Here is a 21,065-nt window from a genome sequence, read left to right on the forward strand (position 1 = left end):
GCAGACAGAGGTGCTAGGCCCCATGGTTTGTTCAACTGTACCATTGGTTAGAATCGGGGTTGAGACTTCAACTTCTGATAGATTGAGTTACAGGACCTGGGCTCATACAAACAAAGGGACACGAGATGCACTGTACAAACATTTATACACACACACACACACACACACACACATTCATATATACACACTGTATACATCCACTGCTTCAGAAGCAATGCTCAGGTGACAGCTCTGAGCCCCCAAGAAGGGACGCATCTTAAGATATGGAGTCTCTGACTCTGTTTCCAACCAGTTGATGGCAGAACACAGGCTGAGAGGAGCTATGGCATGGGGTATTCAATCCCAGAAGGAACCCCAGTCATGTTTAGAGGGTCATCAAAAGCCTCCTGGGTTTACAAGTGTCTGAGAACCACTTGTATCCCATTAGCCCAGGGAAGAGCTTTGTGATTGCCCAGAACACATAGTGAAGACAGAAAGAGGACTATAGCTTTGTAAATTATGAACCGTCTCAAGGAAAGGGGAGCCACCCCCAAAATGCATAGAACAAAATCAACCAAATCAGAAGAGCAATGACCACAGCTTAGAGCTTGAGTTCAGCAACTTTGTTCTCTAATAAGCAGCTGCAACAATTCTGGATACTTGGCCTAAACTTCACAGAGCCTAGTATCTGCTCAAAGAGTTCATGCCGATGGAGAGTGGAACTAAACACCAATAGTCAGCGGAAAGACCAAGAGTGGTGCAGACGTGGCGCTTGCTGGCCAGTCTAGGAAAGTAGTAACACTGGGTCAGAGCATATGGACAACCACGGGCCATCGCTGTAAATCCCTCGCCTGTAGACAGGGATGCAGAAAGCAGTGGGATCCGGGCCAACAGCTTACACTATAGGAAGGCAAGAGCGGTGTAGAGGCCCACAGAGGGGTTGTAACTGCAGGCCACTGAGCAGCAGAAGGTGACGTTGACCCTGGGGTGATACCACGGTACTCAGCTGTCACCTAGGTGCAGTGGAGAGGCTATGACTGAGATGGTCACAGGGCTCAGTACCCTAGAAGACATTATCTTGTGAAGACCACAGATGCTCTACAATTAATTCCACGACGCTTTGCAATTGCTAATCCACATTCTTGCCAGAACTTGCCAGGCCATAGAACTTCTGGCTGAGGAAGTGCTGGCTTGGTCTCCTGTGACCTCCAAGTCCTTTCCCTGATCACGGTCTTCTTTGTCTCAGCATCTTTGAGTGCCAAGGCCTCCCCATTGTGAACGGGCAGTGTGACCCTTACGCCACAGTGACATTGTCCGGACCCTTCAGGCAAGTTGTCTTTCTGACATCTCTCCTGCCTGGGTTGCAGTTCTGGGTTGGGGGCACGGGAGATGGCCAGGTCTAGCTCTGGAGATAAGAGGTTGCCTCCCCCTTTTTCAGCGGGGTGGGCATGGTGCACTTAGAAGCAGAATGTGTTGTGTAGATTTATTGCGGTGAGGTCTGTTTCTCGGAAAGCCTTAGCGAGCTTCATAGTGGGTATTTTGGGCTCAGTAAAGGTCCCTGTTTTACATACCATCTGGAGGTGGAGACAGACGATGCTTGGGAGATAAACAAAGGTAATAAACAACTGTGCATTTGACAGCTCGGTTCCAGACCCATCTGGAGCCCACCAACTCTTCCTTTCTCCACCCCAGGTCTGAAGCAAAGAAGACGAAGGTGAAGAAGAAAACCAACAACCCCCACTTTGATGAGGTGTTTTATTTTGAGGTTGGTGCTTCGGTGGGAAGAACTTTGAGCCTTGGCACCAAGACCGTGAGCAAGTCTCAATCCGAGCCACCTGACTGTCTCAATCTGAGCCACCTGACTGTCTCAGGAGCTGTCCAGGCCCAGCCCAGAGATCCTCAGATCTGGATGGCATTTGAATCCCTGGTCGTTTTCCTCCTCCTCAGGAGAGAAAAGCCACATGTCTCTTCCTGAACCAGTTGGCTCACGCTGGAAGGGGCAGATTGATGCTGTCCCGGCCCCCCAGGACTCGGGGTTGGGTTGTTTGTTTGGCTTTGGGTCTTTTGTTTTCCTGGCTGCTCACCACAGCTTCCCCAAGCAGGGTGAGGTTCCTTTCTCCGGAAATGTGAGGGTTTGAGCAAAAAGGGGAAATGATTCAGCCCAGAGCACCCTGGGGCCTCTTAGAACTAGAGCAGGTTAGTCAAGAAGGGTGAGGCTGGAGCCTGCTCGAGGCAGCGGGTTGCCTCTCAGCCTTGGTACCTTCTGTTTATTCTTTGGCACCAGATTCTGGGAGAAGGGAGATAGGGGACGGGCAAGACCCCAGTTCCCATCTTCAGAGCCTGCCACATGGCACGAGAGAAAGGCAAAAATGTAGGTGTCATAAAGCCCCATGTTATAATGGGCTGTAGACCAGCATTGTGCCCAACATCTGGAACTCCTGCACTCAAGAGTCAGAAGCAGAAAGATCCTAAGTTAAAGGACAGCCTGGTCTACAGCAGAGCAACTTCCATACCAATGAGTGTTAAATACCTAGGCCTTAATTAAGAAAAAAAAAAATAACTAGAACTTGAGAAATGGTTCAGTAAAGTATTTGCCATGCATGCATGAAGACCTGAGTTCAGATCTCCAGAACCCGCCTAAAAATCCAGGTAGGCCGCCAGTGCACACCTGTAATTCCAGTTCTTAGGGTGAGGAGACAGGTAGATCCCTGGAACTCATTGGCCGGCCAGTCTGGTCAAATCAGTGAGTGTGGATTCAGTGAAAAGGACCCTGACTCAAAAAATAAAAATGGGGAAAGTCCGACATCAGCTTTGACCTACGTACGCATGTGCCAAGTGCACACGTTATGAAACAGACCCACAAACCCGGTCAATAAAACATAGAAGCCGCCCAGCTTTGGTGACACGGAGACCTGCTGTAGGGCCGAGGAGAGCAGGGCTTCTCAAGTGTGGAATCTTGAAAATCCTGAGCAGAGCTCCCATCCTGAGACTGCTACTATCAGGGCTGTGGGGTGCTGGAAATCTTCATGGACAACAGTGCTTGGAATCGAGTTAGAACAACAGACAGTCTTCAGAACCAGCCCTAGGCAAGGTTGAGACAGGGAACAAGAGGCCTGGAGGCAGGTCTGCGACCTGGAGGGTGCTGGGGGAAGTGGTGGGGAGTAGTTGTGTTCTGTGCAGCTAGGACATCCTTGCCATACAGGCAGGTGGAGATGTCACAGAGCGGGGCATGACACCAGGGCCTCAGCAGCTCTCCCGGGAGGCAAGAACTTGTGGTTATAAAATGTGAGCGTTTAGTAGGAACTGAAAATTAAAGCCACTAGGCTGGTACAATGGCACGAGTGTGGACAGACTCTCCTGACCCCGAATCTATTCTGGTGACACACTTATTCCTACCCTGTCTCTACTGGGTGAGACCCTGCATCTCTGGGCTGTGTGTGTCTAATTTGCTCGCTAAAGACTTGAGCTCCAGCCCATTGGATTAACTCAGTGTCCTGGAGAAGCTTGAGAACCATGTTGTGGGGTGCTTGCCAGACTTCCAAAGGCAGGTGGGGCCCCTTCTCCTCCCAGTCCCTGACTTGAGATGCTGCTGTTGGTCTGTCAGTCCTGCGACTCAGCAGCCACACCCAGTTAATACGACTTACCCGTGTTCTTTATCACTGTTTGACTTAAGTTGGGGACAGACTTGGGGGTGGGGCTCAGAAAGAAAGTAAACAATCTGGCTGACTGTAACTCCTCAAAGGTTCATGTTTTGGTAGAAGGCAGCTTCCAGGTTGCTTTCTTCCTAGATTTACCTTAGATCCTCCTTGTTGGGGAGAGAGTGATGGGATACCTGGAGCCTGCCTGGGCCATGCTTCCCTGAGATTCACTGTGGGCTGTACCACCATCTTGAGTGGGACAACAAGAAGGCAGTAGGGGCAGGGTGGTGTGGGAAGATGCCTGTCTGATGATGTGTTTCTGGGAGAATCGGTTGACAAGATGTGGTGTTCAGGAGGGAGGCAGGTGGCGTTGGTGCTCACCATTGTCTCACTAGCCAGTAAATTAAAGCACATGGCGTCAGGGACATGAGTGTCAAGTTCTAGATTAGGGCTTGAGGCAAAAAGCCTCCCTCTGATCCTTCCAAAGGCCCCCCGAGGGAGGCAATGTTGCTCGTACACTACTGTGGTCAAGGAAGAGCCAACTCCTTGGCCATTGCTCTGAGCCTGAATTCTAGTTCCTACACCTGTGTATTGTTTTTAGATACAGTCTTGAGTATCTCAGGCTGGCTTTGAACTCACTGTGTAGCTGAGCAAACTTTAAATTTCTGATCCTCCTGCCTCCACCTCCTGAGTGCCGCAGTTATAGGCATGAGCCATTAGGCCATGTCAATATGGCACTAGGGATTGAACCCATTGCCCAGCCGTTCTAAACCATCAGAAGAAAACTGTCAGGCCATTCCTTCAGTTTCCTGACTTCTCCCAGGGTGTAGACTCTGCAGAGTCTGAACTACCAGAAGAGTTGTGGCCTGTCACTATTGCGGGACCTACTATGTGTGTCAGGTTGGACGGGGAGGGAATCCTCCATACCTTCTTATGGGTCACAAGGAAACCATAAGAGTTCAGGTTACTACCCTGTGGGTCTGGCTTCCTGCCTCCTGACATTAGAACTAGAAGCCTTGGGGCCTGGAAGGTCATGAACTCAATGGGTAAACAGGCTGCCTCTGTGTAATGTCCTGTTGTGTCTTGAGAAATTGGCCCCTGCCATGTCTTGATGTGGCCCCAGGGCAAGTTCCTAGTCCAGAAACCCTCACCACCCCCAGCCCACCCGACACGCATCTGTTCTCATGGGCAAGTTGCATGAGAGTCCTCCCTTGGGTTGTGGAATGCCAAGCCACCTGGCATATGTGTCTGACATTATTTATCCCCTTCTAACTCCAGGTGACCAGACCCTGCAGCTACAGCAAAAAGTCCCACTTTGACTTTGAGGAGGAAGATGTAGACAAACTTGAAATTCGGTGAGTTGCTCCCGAAGGTTGATAACAAAGAAAGGTTAGGAGATATATCACTTAGACAGGTTCCATCCCCCAAACTATTAAGGTAGCCCTGGCACAACAAAACCACAACTGTTTGGGGATGTCATTGCTTATTACCCTCAAAGGTCTAGGATCAGTTTTAGAAACCATGGGGTTTTCCTTCTCATTGGTATTGCTCAGTGGGAAAGCCTGTGGGCATCCGACAGATCTCTTCCTCCAGGATATTTTCTAAGCCGTCTCATGGGTCCCTGAGGCTTTGGCAACTCCTGTAGAGCCCATCTCCTCTGATGTTACTGGTTCTTTTTGTGTGGATCCTGCATGGGTCTTCCTGCTCTGTTGCTATAGAAACCAAGTCTTCTGTAAAGGTTAGTAGGCACCGCATCCTCCCCCTGTAGATTCCGAAATCCATCTAAGTTGTTTGGGGAGCATGCTGGCCATCAACTGATCAAGCTTACCAGCAGGAGCCTTCAGCCCTGGGCTGGGAGACACCGACAGCCCTCCTGGTTCCCACATACATATGTTCTCAGTGACGCGGCTTCCCTCTTGGTCACATGCGTGTGCGCTATAGGACTGGCAGAGATGACAGAAAGATCAGCCCAGTCTTCTAAGATGTCTCTTCCATAGCAATGCCCTAATACTCAAGGCATGGTAGACCTGTATGAGATTTGCAGCTCTCTGGCCATGAACCCTGCCGAGTAGTGAGGACAGGTACCATGGGCCCAGCCCACTGTTATCCTGGTGCAGCTTTTTGGCCCCTAATGTGAGGGGAAAATGAGTATTCTCTTGGGGGAAGGGGCATCGTTGAGTGGCTCATCTGCCCCAGAAGCACTGGACACTGCTTGGCTGCAGACTGTGTTGTGGCCGTAGCTCCTTGGGACCCAACTGCAGGCCCTCCGGTGCGTACACAGTATCCCTTGATCATGGTTCACACCACAGTCTAGCGTTTGATGGAGACAGAGGCAGGGCTCTTAAGTTTCAGGAGCAATGCTCTCAGGTGTCCAGTGCCCCTCCCAGGTATAGCCATAATGGGCTATACCCATCTGCCCTGGGTTGTGATTTTGTCTTGTGGACAGCTTCTCAGCCTTATGACGCTTCTACTGTTCGTTATGCTGGGCTTAAAGATAAAAGCATGGTACATCTGGGGCAGAGCCAAGGCTTCTGGGGGCCTTAGTACATCTCTAACATCTGCTTAGGGCCCTTGGATTACTCTTAGGTGAAGGGACCCTTGGGCCAAGAATGGGCAGCTTTTTTGGTTGGCTCAGCCATGAGTAGTGACACCAGGAGTTCCCTCCACCAGACTGAACTGGGCGTCCCCGCTGGCTCCCAGACACAGGCACTGCTTGTCCATTGCACTGAGAATCAAAATCTCCGCTCCACCATGCAGCCTGGTTTACCTGCTCTTGGTACAAGTATTTACCCACTCTGAAAACCGAAGGCCTTTATTGCTTGTCCCTCTGGGAAGCAGACTCCCTGCATCCCCTGCCCACTAGGTGGGGCTGCTTTGTGAGAGCTGAATGGCACTTACTCATCTTTTTCAGAGTTGACCTCTGGAATGCCAGCAACCTGAAGTTTGGGGACGAGTTTCTTGGGGAGCTGAGGATCCCTCTCAGAGTGCTGCGACATTCTAGCTCTTACGAAGCCTGGTAGGTGTACATCTCAAGGTATGGTGCTGGGAATACAGCACGGCTTCCAACTGCAGAGCCACTGTGCTAAGCCCACCGTTATCTACCACTCACTACCTGCTCTCACTTCGTTCAGCTCGCTGCCTGGGCTTCTGACCTTACAGTAGGTAACACGGAGCAGGTGGAGGGAAGTGACCGTAGGGCAGTGGTGCTGGGAACCTAATAACAAAGAAGGGTCCAGTTAAGAGCAAGTTTTCTAGCTAAGAGCCGCTTTGGGCATCTGGGAGAACGTGTCAGCACAGTCTAGTGGCTGGCTGGGCCCTGGGTGGCTTTCCTGCTCATCTTGGGGTCCCTGGTCAGGGCCAGTTAGCAGGGTGTGTGGGTCTTCATAGGCTCTTCAGACACTGACTTTCTCTGTCTTGGAGCCCACCCAGGTGCTCGGAAAGCTTGCTCTCTGCTTCTTATGCCTTGATTTCTGGTTTACCCCAGACGCTGTGGCTTTAGCAGGGCTGTATCTTCATTTTACTCCATGATTGGTTCCTTAAAGACGTGAAGAGCATGGAGCCCAGTGTCCTGCTGTCCAATGTTCTCTGGTCAGTGTCCTGCTGTCCAGTGTCCCATTGTCTAGTGTCCCTCTGGTCAGTGTCCTGCTGTGTCCTGCTGTCCAGTGTCCCATTGTCTAGTGTCCCTCTGGTCAGTCTCCTGCTGTGTCCTGCTGTCCAGTGTCCCATTGTCCAGTGTCCCATTGTCCAGTGTCCCGCTGTCCAGTGTCCCGCTGTCCAGTGTCCCATGCCAGGTGTTACTCTGAGAGTGCTAAAGTAGATTCCTGTCGCCGGGAAACTGACTTCTACTTCAATAAAGGGGTGTCCACGTAGGTCCCCCTGCTAGCTCCATGGCCAGGTTCTGGGATACAGGGCTCCACCTTGGCAGATGACAAGGCTGGGTGGAGAAGAATGGTCAGTGTGGACTAACAGAAAGAAAAAGGGTGTCAGAAAATACTTCTGTGACCACTGGTCTCCAGCACAACCCAACTCGCTCTTGTGAAAGCCACACACTTGTGTTAAAATGATTCCCATTTGTCTGAGCACTGCCGTGGTGTGAGGCCTATCCTCAGACAGACACTGCTTACAGAGGCTCCTGGCCTCACGTCTGCCTGCTCTCAGCAGCTCATCTCTTGCTTCTCGCCCATTCCTCATTCCTCCTGCTTCAGCTTCCCCTTTGCCCGTAAGTCTGTGGCTCCCTACAGGAAGTGTCCAGGTGGCCATGCTCTGAGATAGCCTGGAGAGCAGCCGTGGAGCCTGTCTTTCGGCCCGAGGCCCACCTGTGACAGCACAGACTAGCTACAGTGGCAGGACGCTGGGCTGCCTTGGAAATGCTCTGGGAAGACCCTGCCTTTACCTGCCGGTCCATGTCCTTCCTTCCTTCCTAGGTTCTTCCTCCAGCCCCGAGACAACGGCAGTAAGAGCCTGAAGCCAGATGACTTGGGGTCGCTGAGGTTAAATGTAGTTTACACAGAAGACCACGTCTTCTCCTCTGAGTACTACAGCCCACTGCGTGACCTGTTACTGAAGTCTGCAGATGTGGAGGTGTGTATCAGCCACATTTACTGGTGAAGGCCCACGTCCAGCGCCACAGACCAGCCCTGGGTACCCACCTGTCAGGCACAGCCACTTCAAAGCATTACCATTGAGCCTTTGCCACCCTGTTTCCAGTACCTGGGGACACCCGTACCCTTTCACTGTACAAGTGACATCTAATTCTCTGCAGTTACAGCTTCAGGAGCCTAACCCACTTAGACTGCGCATTTTCCCAACCCCAGTGCTACTGGATTTGGGGCTTGGTGGGAGGGCTCTTAGGCCACACTCGGAGAATATAGTCAGCAAGGTCCCACAAAAGGTTTTTACACCAGTTTTCAACAGGTGTGGGTTTCTCTGCAAAGTGGGCTATTTAGCAGATGGGAAGGAAGCCACAGAGGGAGTGGGCGGCTCTCTGCAGTGGCCTCCCTGTGCTATCGCACATGTGACCATAGGGTGACGGTCTGGAGTCATCGGGTCCTGACCCATGGGTGGGGCACGACCTGCAGAGGGTGGGTGCTGCCCACATGCTCACTACTCCCACCTCCCCTCTGCCCAGCCTGTCTCGGCCTCAGCAGCGCACATCCTGGGCGAGGTGTGCAGAGATAAGCAAGAGGCAGCCATCCCGCTGGTACGGCTCCTGCTGCACTACGGCAGGGTGGTGCCCTTCATCAGTGCCATTGCCAGTGCAGAGGTGAAGAGGACCCAGTAAGTGCCCCCTGATGCCCAGTCCCTGCATGCTCAGCCTGCTTCCCACCTCCTGCTATTTTCCCTGTACCTCATACAAAGATCCACTCCTGTTCTCTGTATGGTCCACTTGACCTTGCTGCTCTCCCTCCCTACCAATATCCTTGATGGGAAGCTGGGCCCCTGCGTACCCAGTAGGTAGCCATCAAAAGTAGCCATCCTAACCCATATCTGTGCACAGTGTTGGTAGGGAGTGAGGGTGCCAGGGTCTTCAGGAGTTGTGTTTCTGACCCCCCCCCCCCCACTTCACAGATTTCCTTATTCCTTATCTCTGGGAAATTCAGAGAAGGTAGGGAGAGGCACACTGGACCCCAGGGCTTGAAGGACCATCTCTGTCCACTCTGATGAGCCCAGGTCTCCATTATTGAGTCATAGGGTGGGGTCTACTCCCTGCTGAAACCGCAAGCCCCGTCTCAAGATGCTCTTGATGAAAAATGAGCCAGAGGAAGGTGGCATGGTGATTGGAAGCCAGTTGATACCTGGCTTTGTGCATAAAAAGCCCAAGATTTTTCAAAAGCACCCCTCATAGAGGAGTAGAGGCAGGGTCCATCCAGCCCTGAACATCAATAGTTAAGAACTTGTTTGTTGACAGAGGTTTCTGTCCCGCCCAGTCCTGCAGCCATTCAGACCCAAAGAACCACATAGAAGTCTACATTAATTATCAAATTGTTGGCCTATTGGCTCAGGCTTTCTTATTAACTAACTCTTACATCTTACATTAACCCATAATTCTTGTCTGTGTTAGCCAGATGGTTTAGTACCTTTATCAATGAGGCATTCTCATCTTGTTTCCTCTGAGTCTGGGTGACGACTACAGACTGAGCCTTTCCTCTTCCCAGAATTCTCCTACTCTGACTGCCCTGCCTGTACTTCCTACCTGGCTACTGGCCAATCAGCATTTTATTAAACTAGTACAAGTGGAAAATCCTTACAGGGTACAAGGTCATTGTCCCACAGCACTTCTTGAGATAGGGGTATTGAGTTCCTCGTGAGATATCTGGAACAGGCCTGCCAGCATTCATGTCCCCACCTGGTGACCAGGCTCCCTTAGTACCTAAACAAGGCAGACTTCATCCCAATGCTTTTTTCCAGGGACCCCAATACCATCTTCCGAGGAAACTCACTGACATCTAAGTGCATAGATGAGACGATGAAGCTGGCGGGCATGCACTACCTCCATGTGACCCTGAAGCCTACCATTGAGGAGGTGAGATGGCTCTGGCCACTTCGGCATGGTGATCAGGGCTCCTTTGAGAGACAGGACTGCCCAGCCACCTACAGGGACCTCATTTTAGTGGTTTTTATAATGGACATTTTGTATATACTCTAGAATCCTCTTTGCTTTCAGATGGATGGATGGATGGATGGATGGATGGATGGATGGTAGATAGATGATAGATAGATAGATAGATGTATAGATAGATAATCGACAGATAGCTAATAGATAGATAGATAGATGATAGATATATTGATTGATTGATTGATTGATAGGTGATGGGAGATAGATAGATAGATAGATAGATAGATAGATAGATAGATAGATAGATAGATAGATAGATAGATGCAGTCTTGGGGAAATGCCCATGGCTTGGCGAAGACAGAGGGCTGTGTGTCCTTGCTTCGTTGGTTTCTCCCAGCAGCCTGTGTAGTTGGGGCAACTGTAACTGTCTACTGTGTGGAGTACCTTGGGGTCTCAAGGGACTCTGTGGAATTCTCTGGGGCAGCATGGGGTCAAAGCTGGTCCTTAAGGCAGCTGCAGTGCTGCCAAGCCTTGGGATTCTGTCCAGTGTCGTAGCTGTCCAGTGTTGGTTGTGGGAGCTGCCTCCAGGAGGCCAGCTTCCCGGGAAGCCTTTCAGGCCTGTTTTCCCACCTTATATAGCACCATCTTAATGCTCTTCCAGATCTGCCAGAGCCACAAGTCCTGTGAAATTGACCCTGTGAAGTTGAAGGACGGTGAGAACCTTGAGAACAACATGGTAAGGTACCCACTTTGTTCTGAGACAAGAAGATAGTCTCCTGTTGGGGCTTTCTGCTCATGGCCATATAGACACTGTTTGAAGGTCTCATGCAGGGTGGGGATGACTGGGCCCCAAGCCATGTCTCAGGCTCTTGATCCGGAGTACAGTATGGAGCCCACATGCACTATCAGCATCATGCCTGTTACCCCCTAATCCATCCCCACTCTTAGAGGCTCCCTCGGCCTCCAATATCTCCTAGAGACCCAGACCTGTGAGCCCCATGACCTGACCCATGAACTCCACTGGTTGTCAACTCAGGACCAACAAACCTCTCCATGTGAAGCATGTCAGGCTGTTCGAAGGGCTCACACATTCTAGTGTCTTCTTATGCCTTCACACAGAGCAGGCTTTGTTAGGGTCACGCTTTTAAACAGAAATGTGGGTTCCTCGGATCCTAGTGAAGTTCAGTCTACATTCCGTGATGCTGAGCAAGAGGACCCAAGGGGTTGAATTCTGTAGCCACTCAACACAGATCTTTACAGGGAGTGTGTTTGCGAGTATCACAGAGGTCTGGGCTCCCCTGTCCTTGGGCATGTCTCTGGTGCTGTCTTGGCCTTAGGGAGACTCTAGGTCTAATTTCCCAACTCTTGAAGGAGAGCCTGCGGCAGTACGTGGATCGCATCTTCACCGTCATCACAAAGTCCGGAGTGAGCTGTCCCACCGTCATGTGTGACATCTTCTTTTCCTTGCGGGAGGCAGCTGCCAAGCGCTTCCAAGGTGAGCCACGGGGCCTGAGCTGAGGTGCGAGGACTCAGCCGTCTTGGCTCATAATTCTCCAGTCTCTAGGAAAGAACACCATAGAGTGTGAACATGGCCTCCCAGAGCTACCTTCAGATGGTTTCTTCTTCGGGTCATGAATTCTGAGTCACTGCATTACCAAGACAACCAGCCCCTTAGGGGGGCCTTTCCCTACCAAGAACCCCAAGTGTCAGGAGATCCAGGACCCACTCCTGCAGACCTGATCCTTCCTCCCACTGACTCCTGGAGAAGCAGAGATGCCCTCCCTACAGCCCCCCCCCCAAACTGCATGCATCACCCTGCAGAACCCATATATGCATGGCAGCCTCCCTTCACACTGTGTTAGTCCCCAGACTAATGGGACCCCATAGGCCTTGAGCCCAACGCCTGTCCTATGCAGACTGGACCAAGCCTCTCAGGCTACCCTCTACCTACTCCAACTCATACGTCAGTGCTATTGGCCTCTCCTATCCCAACCCCTACCCCACACCACCCCTCCAGCCCCACACTCACCACTCCAAGCAGATCCCAAAGCATGTGAGTCCCCATCACTGTTCCACACACAGTCTGTTGAACACAGACTGCATCTCAGGACAGAGCACCTTGCTCTTGGGACCATCCTCTGGGAAAGAAGAATCTGCATGAGTCATGCAGACCCCAGGCAGCTCTGACCCCAGAGCTCTGGGTAGGCTCTAGCAGGCTGCAGGGCGCTAGGGAGGGAGCTTCTGATAACAAAATAAAGTTATCGTCTCAACCCAGATGGGAGTAGAGCCCCCAATAATGAGTCCTCAGGAGGCCCTGGTGAATGACGTCACGTCTGTGACCCTCAGCTGCCAGCCTGTGTCCTCTTGTGACATATGAGAGAAACAGATAGGTAGACAGAGAGACAGAGGCAGAGGGATCTAGAGACAGGAAGAAATATGTAGAAATACGACAATACTTTTGAGACAGACAAAGGAGCAGCAGAGACATACAGATATATAGACCGAAGAGACCAGACAATGCAGAAGAAACTCATGAACAAAAAGAGACAGAAATGGAATCTTAAGCCTAGTCTAGCTCATCAGCGAGGCCCTTGAGAATTGCCGGGCAAGATCAGAACCCGGATACCATTGCTTCTGTCCCAGGCTGAGTGTTCCGTCTGCTTACAGATGACCTGGATGTGAGGTACACAGCTGTGAGCAGCTTCATCTTCCTGAGGTTCTTCGCTCCTGCCATTCTGTCCCCAAACCTCTTCCAGCTGACACCCCACCACACAGTAAGTGAGCTGTCCTGCAAACCAGCCAGCCAGCCAGCCAGTCCTCCGCAACTAGGCAGTCCACCTTAACCAGCCAGTCCTCCTTAAATAGCAAGTTTTCCTTAACTAGCTAGGCTTATGCGAGTGGAAGAGAGGGTGGGTTGAGCAGTTTTATCCACTCTGATGGAAGAATTGATACTATTTTATCTTTATCTTGTTTTGTATTTGTGTATGTCTAGGTATGTGTTGGGGGTCACACGGGTCAAACGTGGGTATCTTTCTTCATGCACCAGCCATCTCACTCTCTGAGACAGGGTCTCTCTCTGGGACCCGGAGCTTGCCGTTTAGGCTAGAGTGCCTGGCTCCAGGGATCTGTCTGTCTCCACATCTTCAATGCTTGGATTACAGATGCATGCTACCCTGTTCCTCTTTGTATGTAGGTGCTAAGGATCAAACCCCTGCTCCTATAACAAGCACTTTATCAGCTGAACGATCTCGCCAACCGCTAGTTAATACTGTTTTAAATAATACTGCATGGTCTGATCAGAGTCTTACCCAATCCTCTCTACTAGTGTTCTTCCCACCACCTAAGATATACAAGCACTTGTTTCATCTGCTCATGGTGCACGTGCTATGGCCAAGCCCCGTCTGATAGATATAGCCTTCTACTGGGGTGACATATGTATACCTAGTAGAGGCAAGGTGCAGGAGAACAGCCCCATGCTAGGAGTTCTCCACCCTCCGTGTCATGTCAAAGCTGCAGGCGTCCCTAGCCAGGGTTATGAAACCTCAACAAGTGTGACAGTGATCTCCTGGGCTGCTCTAATTTTGGGAGGGATCTTTGCATCTCAGGCAGAGAGTCCTCAGCCATGTGGCTCATCTCAGCTAGCAATGCTTGATGAAATGGGCTCCTGGTGTGTGACAGGGTCCAGACCTGGGCAATGCAGATTTTCCTGAATCTCTACCAATGTGTATACTGCCTGTGACACACACTCCTTGTCCAGCAAGAAGGAACGATCACAAAATCAAGAATCCTTCTCAATCACAATTTATTGGAGCCACTTGGTTGAAAGGGGGAATGGGGGAAAGGGATGACGAGAGAAAGAGAGAGAGAGAGAGAGAGAAACCCAAAGGCAGCCGCTTTTCTAGGGTGAGAGGCTCGAATGCTGATTGGTTGATGCCATTCTGCTAGGGCCCAAGGCCACAGGACCAAGGCACTGAAATGCAAAACACAGGCCCCAAGCATACTGGCCTGCGTGGCAGCATCAAAGGATCTGTATACCTCCAGGCTGTAGGACCGCTGGCACCATCCTGTCAAGGCGACATCCTGGCGGCTCCTTACAACTGCCATTCTGTGCTAGGTTTTAGACTAGTGGTTCTCAACCTGTGGATCATGACCCCTTTTGGGGGTCAACTGACCTTCTCACAGAGGTCCCCTAAGACCATCAGAGAACACAGATATTTGCATTATGATTCATAACAGTAACAAAGTGATAGTTATGAAGTAGCAACGAAAATAATTTTGTGGTTGGGGTCACCACGAATGAGAATCTGTTATTGAAGGGCTGCAGCGTTAGGAAGGTCGAGACAGTATCGTTTGTCTCATCTTATTCTGGGATTGACAGCTGCTCTTCCACAGAACTGATAAAACCTACATTTCTTTTGTCCTGTCCCTTCAGGATCCACAGACGTCTAGAACCCTGACACTTATCTCAAAGACGATCCAGACTCTGGGCAGCTTGTCCAAGTCCAAGTCTGTAAGTCTATGCTCATTTCATCTGTTTATGAACAGTGGGCTGCTGGTTCTGCCTCCTCTTCAGAAGCATATGGGGAGGGTGGGCTCATCACAGCTGCTAGGACAGCAGACAGAGTCAAAGCCAGCGTCTCCATCTCCCAGCTCCCAAAGTTCCAATCCCAGCACTTCCTTCAGCCTCTACCCTCACCAGTCACTGCAGGGGAGATTCACTGGCCATAGTGGTGAGCAAATCGGCCCCATCTGACTCTTTAAGTGGACAAGATAGCTGAGCCTCCTCAGCTTTGCCCTAGGACCCCTAGCCATAATAGGCCAGATATGTGGTATTGCCCTCGGCTGTTGGCACAGGAGTAAAACCTAGGGATTGTCTGCAGCTGCCATTCATCCATCTGCAGCCTCTACATCCTGGACAGCAGAGGCCAAGCCCCTCTAGACCCTTTGGCCATAAGTCTGCATTTCTCCTTCATCATCAAATGCCCCAGACCAGGGGTTGATGCTGAGGTGTCTGACTTGTCCCAGATGCCTGTTCCTACAGACCGTTGCTTTGATCCACGCTGCTGGCCCCAGGCTGCCGTGACCACATCTGTAGCTAGTTTATAGCCCGTAACCCCCATTCCCAGGGTTGATAAGAGCACAGACGTGCTTTGAGCCAGGGGCTTCAATGTAGACTCCCAGCAATCTCTATGGGTAGTACCTCAGAATCCCAGCTTCCTGTTGACACCTCTGGGTGGGGCAGCCTCTAGGTGGGGCTGTTTTCTTACCATTCATCCATGTGGCCTGGAATGGCCTCACCTCTGACACCCTAGGCTTGCCACTGTGTGTTGCAGCTTTCTGGTCTTTGGCCATTGGTGCTGATGGTTGTTAACAGACGACCTGTTTCATTTCAGGCCAGTTTTAAGGAGTCATACATGGCGACATTCTATGAGTTCTTCAATGAGCAGAAGTACGCAGATGCTGTAAAAAATGTAAGTGTCGCGCCCTCCAAGGCACAGCTCCCCACTCTCTCTCCATGTCCTTTGCCAGGACCTACCTGCCCTCTAAACTGAGGTTGGCCTGCCTGCCCTAAGACTCTCCTTTGGCTGCCCTCAGAGCCTAGTGTGAAGGTTCACCTGTTTTCTGTGCCAAAGGCCTTCTATTACGTTACTTTCTATTGCTATAAAACACTAACCACAACCAACCTGGGGAGGAAAGGGTTTATTTGCCATACACTTCTACATCACAGCCCATCCCTGAGGGAAGTCAGGACAGGAACTCAAGCAAGAACCCGAAGGCAGGAATGGAAGCAGACATCACAGAGGAATGCCATTGAATGACTTATTTTTTCATTGCTTGCTCAGCTTGCCTTTTGTTTTGTTTTCAACATAATATTTTTATGGATTCTTTGGGAATTTCAGGTCTTATACCATGATCACACTCAACTTCCAGTCTTTCCATGTCCCCCTGACCTTGTGATCTCCCCGCTTAACAAAGAGGAAAACAAACAAAACCAGTTCAGCTTGTGTTATCTGTGTCCCCACTATAGAGTAGTCAAGCTCTCAGTGGCTTGACCCTGCCCCTTAAGTAGAACTGAGACCTCCTCTCCTGTGTCTGCACTGCAAGCCATTGATTATGGAGTCTGCTTGTTTCTTATATCGTCCAAGACCACCTACCCAGGGTAGCAGCGCCTACCATGGGCTGGTTCCTCCTTCGTCGGCCATTAATCAGGAAAATGTCCTAGAGACGTGCCCACAGGTGATCTGAGGGAGGCAGTTCCTCTTCCCAGATATGTCTAGGTTTGTGTTGAGTTGACCAAAACCAATGTGCACAGGTCTTAAGCTGATCGTGTGTTAACACCGGTGTTTGCCGCCCGAGTCTTGACCTGATATGTAGGTAGACACTGATACTTCAGGACTCTGGGCTCTGCTTTTCATCTGCCATTCAGAAGTGGTCTACACAACTGCTTCTTTGGAAATCATAAAGCTCTGAGCAGTGAAAGGGAACTAGGGACTGAAGCCAGGGTGAACGTCAATGGACGGAAGGAATTCCAGGAGTGGAGAGGTCACACGCCAAAGCTCGGGGCCAGGGAGAAGAGTGACCTCAGCCAGGCAGACCTAGAAGGGCTCTGAATGGGCTAATGCCTCCCTCCTATGTACCTCAGGATGTACCACTAGAACCCGCCTCCCTCCCATGTACCTCAGGATGTACCACTAGAACCCGCCTCCCTCCCATGTACCTCAGGATGTACCACTAGAACCCGCCTCCCTCTCATGATTCTCAGGATATACCACTAGAACCTGATTTAGGCCCACGAAGCTCAGGTAGCATCCCTAGCAGGTGCCTGGCTCCTGGTGAGAGCCCCAACAAGGTCACGGCAGATGGACAAGGCCTGGTAGGATGGACTGAGCTCATCTACTGGAGACAGAGCTGACCCTCCAGCTCTCTCAGGACTCACACCCCCAGATCTCTCCACTGGCTTCTGAAGAGGTCTACGCACCCAGCTAGGGCTCTGGCAGGTCAGACTCTGTCCCCGTGCGTCCCTTCTGACGGTCCCATTTCCTCCCACTTCAGTTCCTGGATTTGATCTCATCCTCAGGAAGAAGGGACCCCAAGAGCATAGAGCAGCCCATCCTGCTTAAAGAAGGGTAAGGAATTGGGTAAGGAATTGGGGAGACTGTGGTATAGTTGGCCTCTTTCTCCGCCCCCACCCTTCCCATCCTGTAGACCTGCCTGAGGGAATGCATCCTGCTCTCGCTTGTGTGAACTTTGATGGGCATGCCTAGTTCCTGTGAGCCCTTTTCTGCATGTCAGTTCCCAGTTCCTCGTGGAGACCATGCTTACCTAGCCCCATGTCCCTTTGGCTCAAGCTTGGGCCATCTACGGGTCATCATCAGACTGCCCTAACTGCTTCTGCTGTCTTTTTTAAAATCACTTTCTACCTCAACCATGTGTTCAGCAATACACACATGGCACCATGAGATATGTATTTAATATCTCTGATATTCACAACCTCTGAAGCAACAGGTTTTGTCTCATGATCCTTAACTTGGCCCAGTGTGTACAGGGCTGGTGAAACTTATATTGATGGAAACAAACGGTCAGAGTAGCAAAACCATTGCAGAGTGGAGCAGCCTCTTGGTCTCTGCCAGCACACTGCTAGAATTTCACTAGCTTTCTCATGCCGAGGTTTTGGGCTTTTACCCATACCGAAGCACTACCTACTTGTCTTCTGGATCATGTCCTCAGACCACATGCATCTCTATATGCGTAGCTGCAGAGCACCCTGGAGATTGGCCTGTCTCTTCTCATCCTGTCCTATCTCATCACCCACATCCACTGGTGGAAGTAATTGTGTCCACAAAGACCCACACACTTTAGATGCATTTTCGCTGCAGCCAAAACACCCCTCAGTCCGTTACCTGCCGACACACAGAACCGTGAAGTTGACTTTGCACACTTAAATATATTTGCTGGCTTAAGTCAGCCCTGCTTATGTGAGGCCAGAGACCCTGACTGTAACCTTCAGCAATGACTACTGCTGCCTGTGGGGAAAAACTGGTGGCAGTTAGAGAAAGTCACTTAAGCATGTAGAGTCAAGAATTGAGCAAGAAGATTTATGAATCCTTTTCCAAGGGACCCACAGATACTTTTCTATCGGCGAATCAATCCCACACCAGTTATGTTTTAAGGGGTTATTTATTTTGGGGGGTAAAACTTACATACACCATAAACCGTCAGGAAGGGAGCCTAGTCACTGGAGCAGAAGCTGGGAGCAGGAGCCGGGAGCAGGAGCCGGGACCAAGCACCGGAACCAAGAGCCGGAACCAAGAGGGCCTGATCCGGATCTGCTTCTCTTTTTAAAAGAGAAATATACCACGCCCCAGTGGGCTGGTATTTCAGCAGCTATTGGCTGACGGAGCGGAAGTCGCTCCCCACTGCACTGTGGGCTCGTATTTCAGCGACTATTGGTTGAGGCAGCGGAAGTTACTCCCACAACACTTTTCCATGTGCTGCATATGTGTGCTCCTCTGTATGGTAAAGTCCAAACTGACAAGGGATGCTGTGTACATAAATTTTATACAAATTCCATGTGTTTACAGGTCTAGGAAAGTACTAGTAAGAGGCAGAACTGTTCAATAAAACAAGAGTGTGTGCCCTTCAACCTCAACCTTAGCCCAAGGATGTGAAACGACAGGGTTTCAGTACCACTGCCCACCCGTGGCTTATGAGAATAGAGAAATATTATGTGTGATTATGTGTCTGGAGGTAGCTCAGGCCCTGACTCGAGAACCTTCACTGAGTGCCACGTGCCCTTTGTGACAGATTCATGATTAAGCGGGCCCAAGGAAGGAAACGATTTGGAATGAAGAATTTCAAGAAGAGGTGGTTTCGCCTGACGAACCACGAGTTCACCTACCAGAAAAGCAAAGGTAATGAGTTTCCCCACTCCTTCACTTGGGGCCCAGCCTGGCAGAGAGGCTCCCCCAGTTCCCAGTACAGGCTGACAGCCACAGTAGCATGGGAAGCAGGTGATACCTAAGACAAGCCTCAATGAAAGTGACTCTGTTCTCAGAAATTGCTCCCCACAGAATCAAGGGGTACAGAGCTGAGAAGGGTACAGAAGACCCTTCACCTGCACTTTTACTTCCTCGACTGTCTGTAGCGTCACTGCCCCCGGCATCCCTTTTTGTGTCTTTCTTGCTCCTGTTCCTGTGTAGGATGCAGAGCCCCAGAGCAGTGAGGGACCAGGGGTCCATGGTTTTGGCAGCAGCATGCTTTCCTTAGGGAAGGCCTGCTTAGTCAGGTTCAGGTTCTCCATGCCTCATCGGGCTAGCACCTCACAGTGCTGGGTTCCTGTTATAGGGACAGAGCTGAGCAGTCCTGCCCTGCCCTAGATCTAACCTGGCTTAGTATGCTGTAGTGCTGGAGATGGGGTAGGCCATGTTCCTGGGACACTTTATCACCAGAGTGAGAAGGCCCAAGGTCCTTCCTTTGCGTAGGCACTGTTCTCTGAGAACCCCAGGCCCACTCCAACCCCACATCCATGTTCTTTCTATTTTTCCAACCTTCGGGAAAAGACAGCTAAGAGCCCTCTGCTGTGGCTTTGCCGTCCCTGGGCCATAGGGAGCCTCCCACCTGGGGGCACGCTGTGCAAATGAACACAATTCTCCCATCTTCCTTGTTGCAGGTGATCAGCCCCTCTGTAGCATCCCCATTGAGAACATCTTGGCTGTGGAGAGGCTGGAGGAGGAGTCCTTCCGAATGAAGAATGTGAGTGCTGGCCCAGTTCCAGCTCGACAGGATACCCTTCCTCCCCTTGTCCACCTCTGCTGTTGGCAATGTGCCCTTCGCCGTTACCCTGCCTACCCAAGCCTGGGGACGCTGCCACCAGGGCACCCATCATCCCACCTCCTCTACCTTCTAGTGGCTGAACCAACTAGAAGCTAGGCGAACGACCTGGCTCCTGCTGGCCTAATAGCCCCTGATCTCCTTCTCCGTGCTCAGATGTTCCAGGTCATCCAGCCAGAGCGCGCGCTGTATATCCAGGCCAACAACTGTGTGGAGGCCAAGGACTGGATCGACATCCTCACCAAAGTGAGCCAGTGTAACCAGAAGCGCCTCACCACGTACCATCCGTCTGCCTACCTGAACGGCCACTGGCTTTGCTGCAGGGCCTCCTCGGACACCGCTGCTGGCTGTACTCCCTGCACCGGGTAGGTCCCTGGCTTGCGCGGCCCCCATCCAACCAGGCACAGCTGCCGGCCCCTGTGCTGTGGAAGCTAAGACACTGAATGGGGACTAAATGGTAGCGAATCAGAAACCACACACACAGAGCTGCTCTTGAGGGAGCCCTTGGTGTGGTCCTCTGAAAGGCTCTGCCTAGGCTGGTGGGAGGTGCAAACCTTCAAGGTTCTTCTCTATCTCCTGCCCAAGGCAGAGATATCTTCAAGAGTGGCAGGCCCGTGTGGCGGGTCCTAAGCAGAGACCCCAGGATGCTCTGTGTCTTCTACAAAAAGCATGAATGGCATGTGTATCCCCAGCACGTTCTTAGCTCACGGATACCTCACCTTGGTTTCTCTACTTGGATCATTGCATGCATTCCCTTCTTGGAAACCGAGGCAGGCCATCACCTTCCTGGCCCCATGGCCAGCTTGGCCTCCTGCAATTGTCAAGGCTTTTTCAATGGGGCTAATCAGCAGCCTCGTCCCATGAAGATTGCAGTGTTCCATGTTTGACTCTTAAGTAGCTGGTCCACATAACATAAGTGAAAATAACCTGGTGCAACAAGTCCTGAAATGGAGGAATGTTCAGGGTCACTCACCCTTCAGGCTGTCATTGAACCCTCCCAGAGTCTTGGGATCATTGTACCCAGCTTCATTAGTGTGGAGCCTGAGGCTCAGGAGGGCCCC

At 51.2% G+C, this 21,065-nt stretch overlaps 1 protein-coding gene and 1 long non-coding RNA gene across 4 annotated transcripts in view; one reads left to right on the forward strand and one right to left on the reverse strand.

Annotated features, from left to right (window-relative positions):
• Rasa3 (RAS p21 protein activator 3) overlaps positions 1 to 21,065 on the forward strand; it is a 106,250-nt gene that overhangs the window by 80,333 nt on the left and 4,852 nt on the right. For 2 of the 3 annotated variants that reach the window (XM_087901142.1, XM_087901141.1), the window contains exons 6-21: positions 1,226 to 1,306; positions 1,672 to 1,744; positions 4,896 to 4,972; positions 6,529 to 6,633; positions 8,042 to 8,198; positions 8,746 to 8,894; positions 10,026 to 10,140; positions 10,835 to 10,909; positions 11,545 to 11,668; positions 12,841 to 12,947; positions 14,606 to 14,683; positions 15,567 to 15,644; positions 17,227 to 17,300; positions 18,979 to 19,085; positions 19,844 to 19,926; positions 20,161 to 20,369. In XM_087901142.1, coding sequence (XP_087757268.1) covers positions 1,226 to 1,306; positions 1,672 to 1,744; positions 4,896 to 4,972; positions 6,529 to 6,633; positions 8,042 to 8,198; positions 8,746 to 8,894; positions 10,026 to 10,140; positions 10,835 to 10,909; positions 11,545 to 11,668; positions 12,841 to 12,947; positions 14,606 to 14,683; positions 15,567 to 15,644; positions 17,227 to 17,300; positions 18,979 to 19,085; positions 19,844 to 19,926; positions 20,161 to 20,369 — 1,692 coding nt within the window. The remainder of the gene's footprint in view (positions 1 to 1,225; positions 1,307 to 1,671; positions 1,745 to 4,895; positions 4,973 to 6,528; positions 6,634 to 8,041; positions 8,199 to 8,745; positions 8,895 to 10,025; positions 10,141 to 10,834; positions 10,910 to 11,544; positions 11,669 to 12,840; positions 12,948 to 14,605; positions 14,684 to 15,566; positions 15,645 to 17,226; positions 17,301 to 18,978; positions 19,086 to 19,843; positions 19,927 to 20,160; positions 20,370 to 21,065) is intronic. The other variant, XM_087901140.1, reaches the window with a different exon arrangement.
• On the reverse strand, positions 11,224 to 12,494 carry LOC125414357 (uncharacterized). The gene is made up of 2 exons (XR_007236233.3): positions 12,203 to 12,494; positions 11,224 to 11,733 (listed from the first exon to the last, which is right to left on the reverse strand). It is a non-coding gene; the product is annotated as an uncharacterized LOC125414357 (long non-coding RNA).

Source organism: Myodes glareolus, chromosome 23 (genome assembly GCF_982192425.1).
Source record: "Myodes glareolus chromosome 23, mMyoGla1.1, whole genome shotgun sequence".
Taxonomy (NCBI): Eukaryota; Metazoa; Chordata; class Mammalia; order Rodentia; family Cricetidae; genus Myodes; species Myodes glareolus.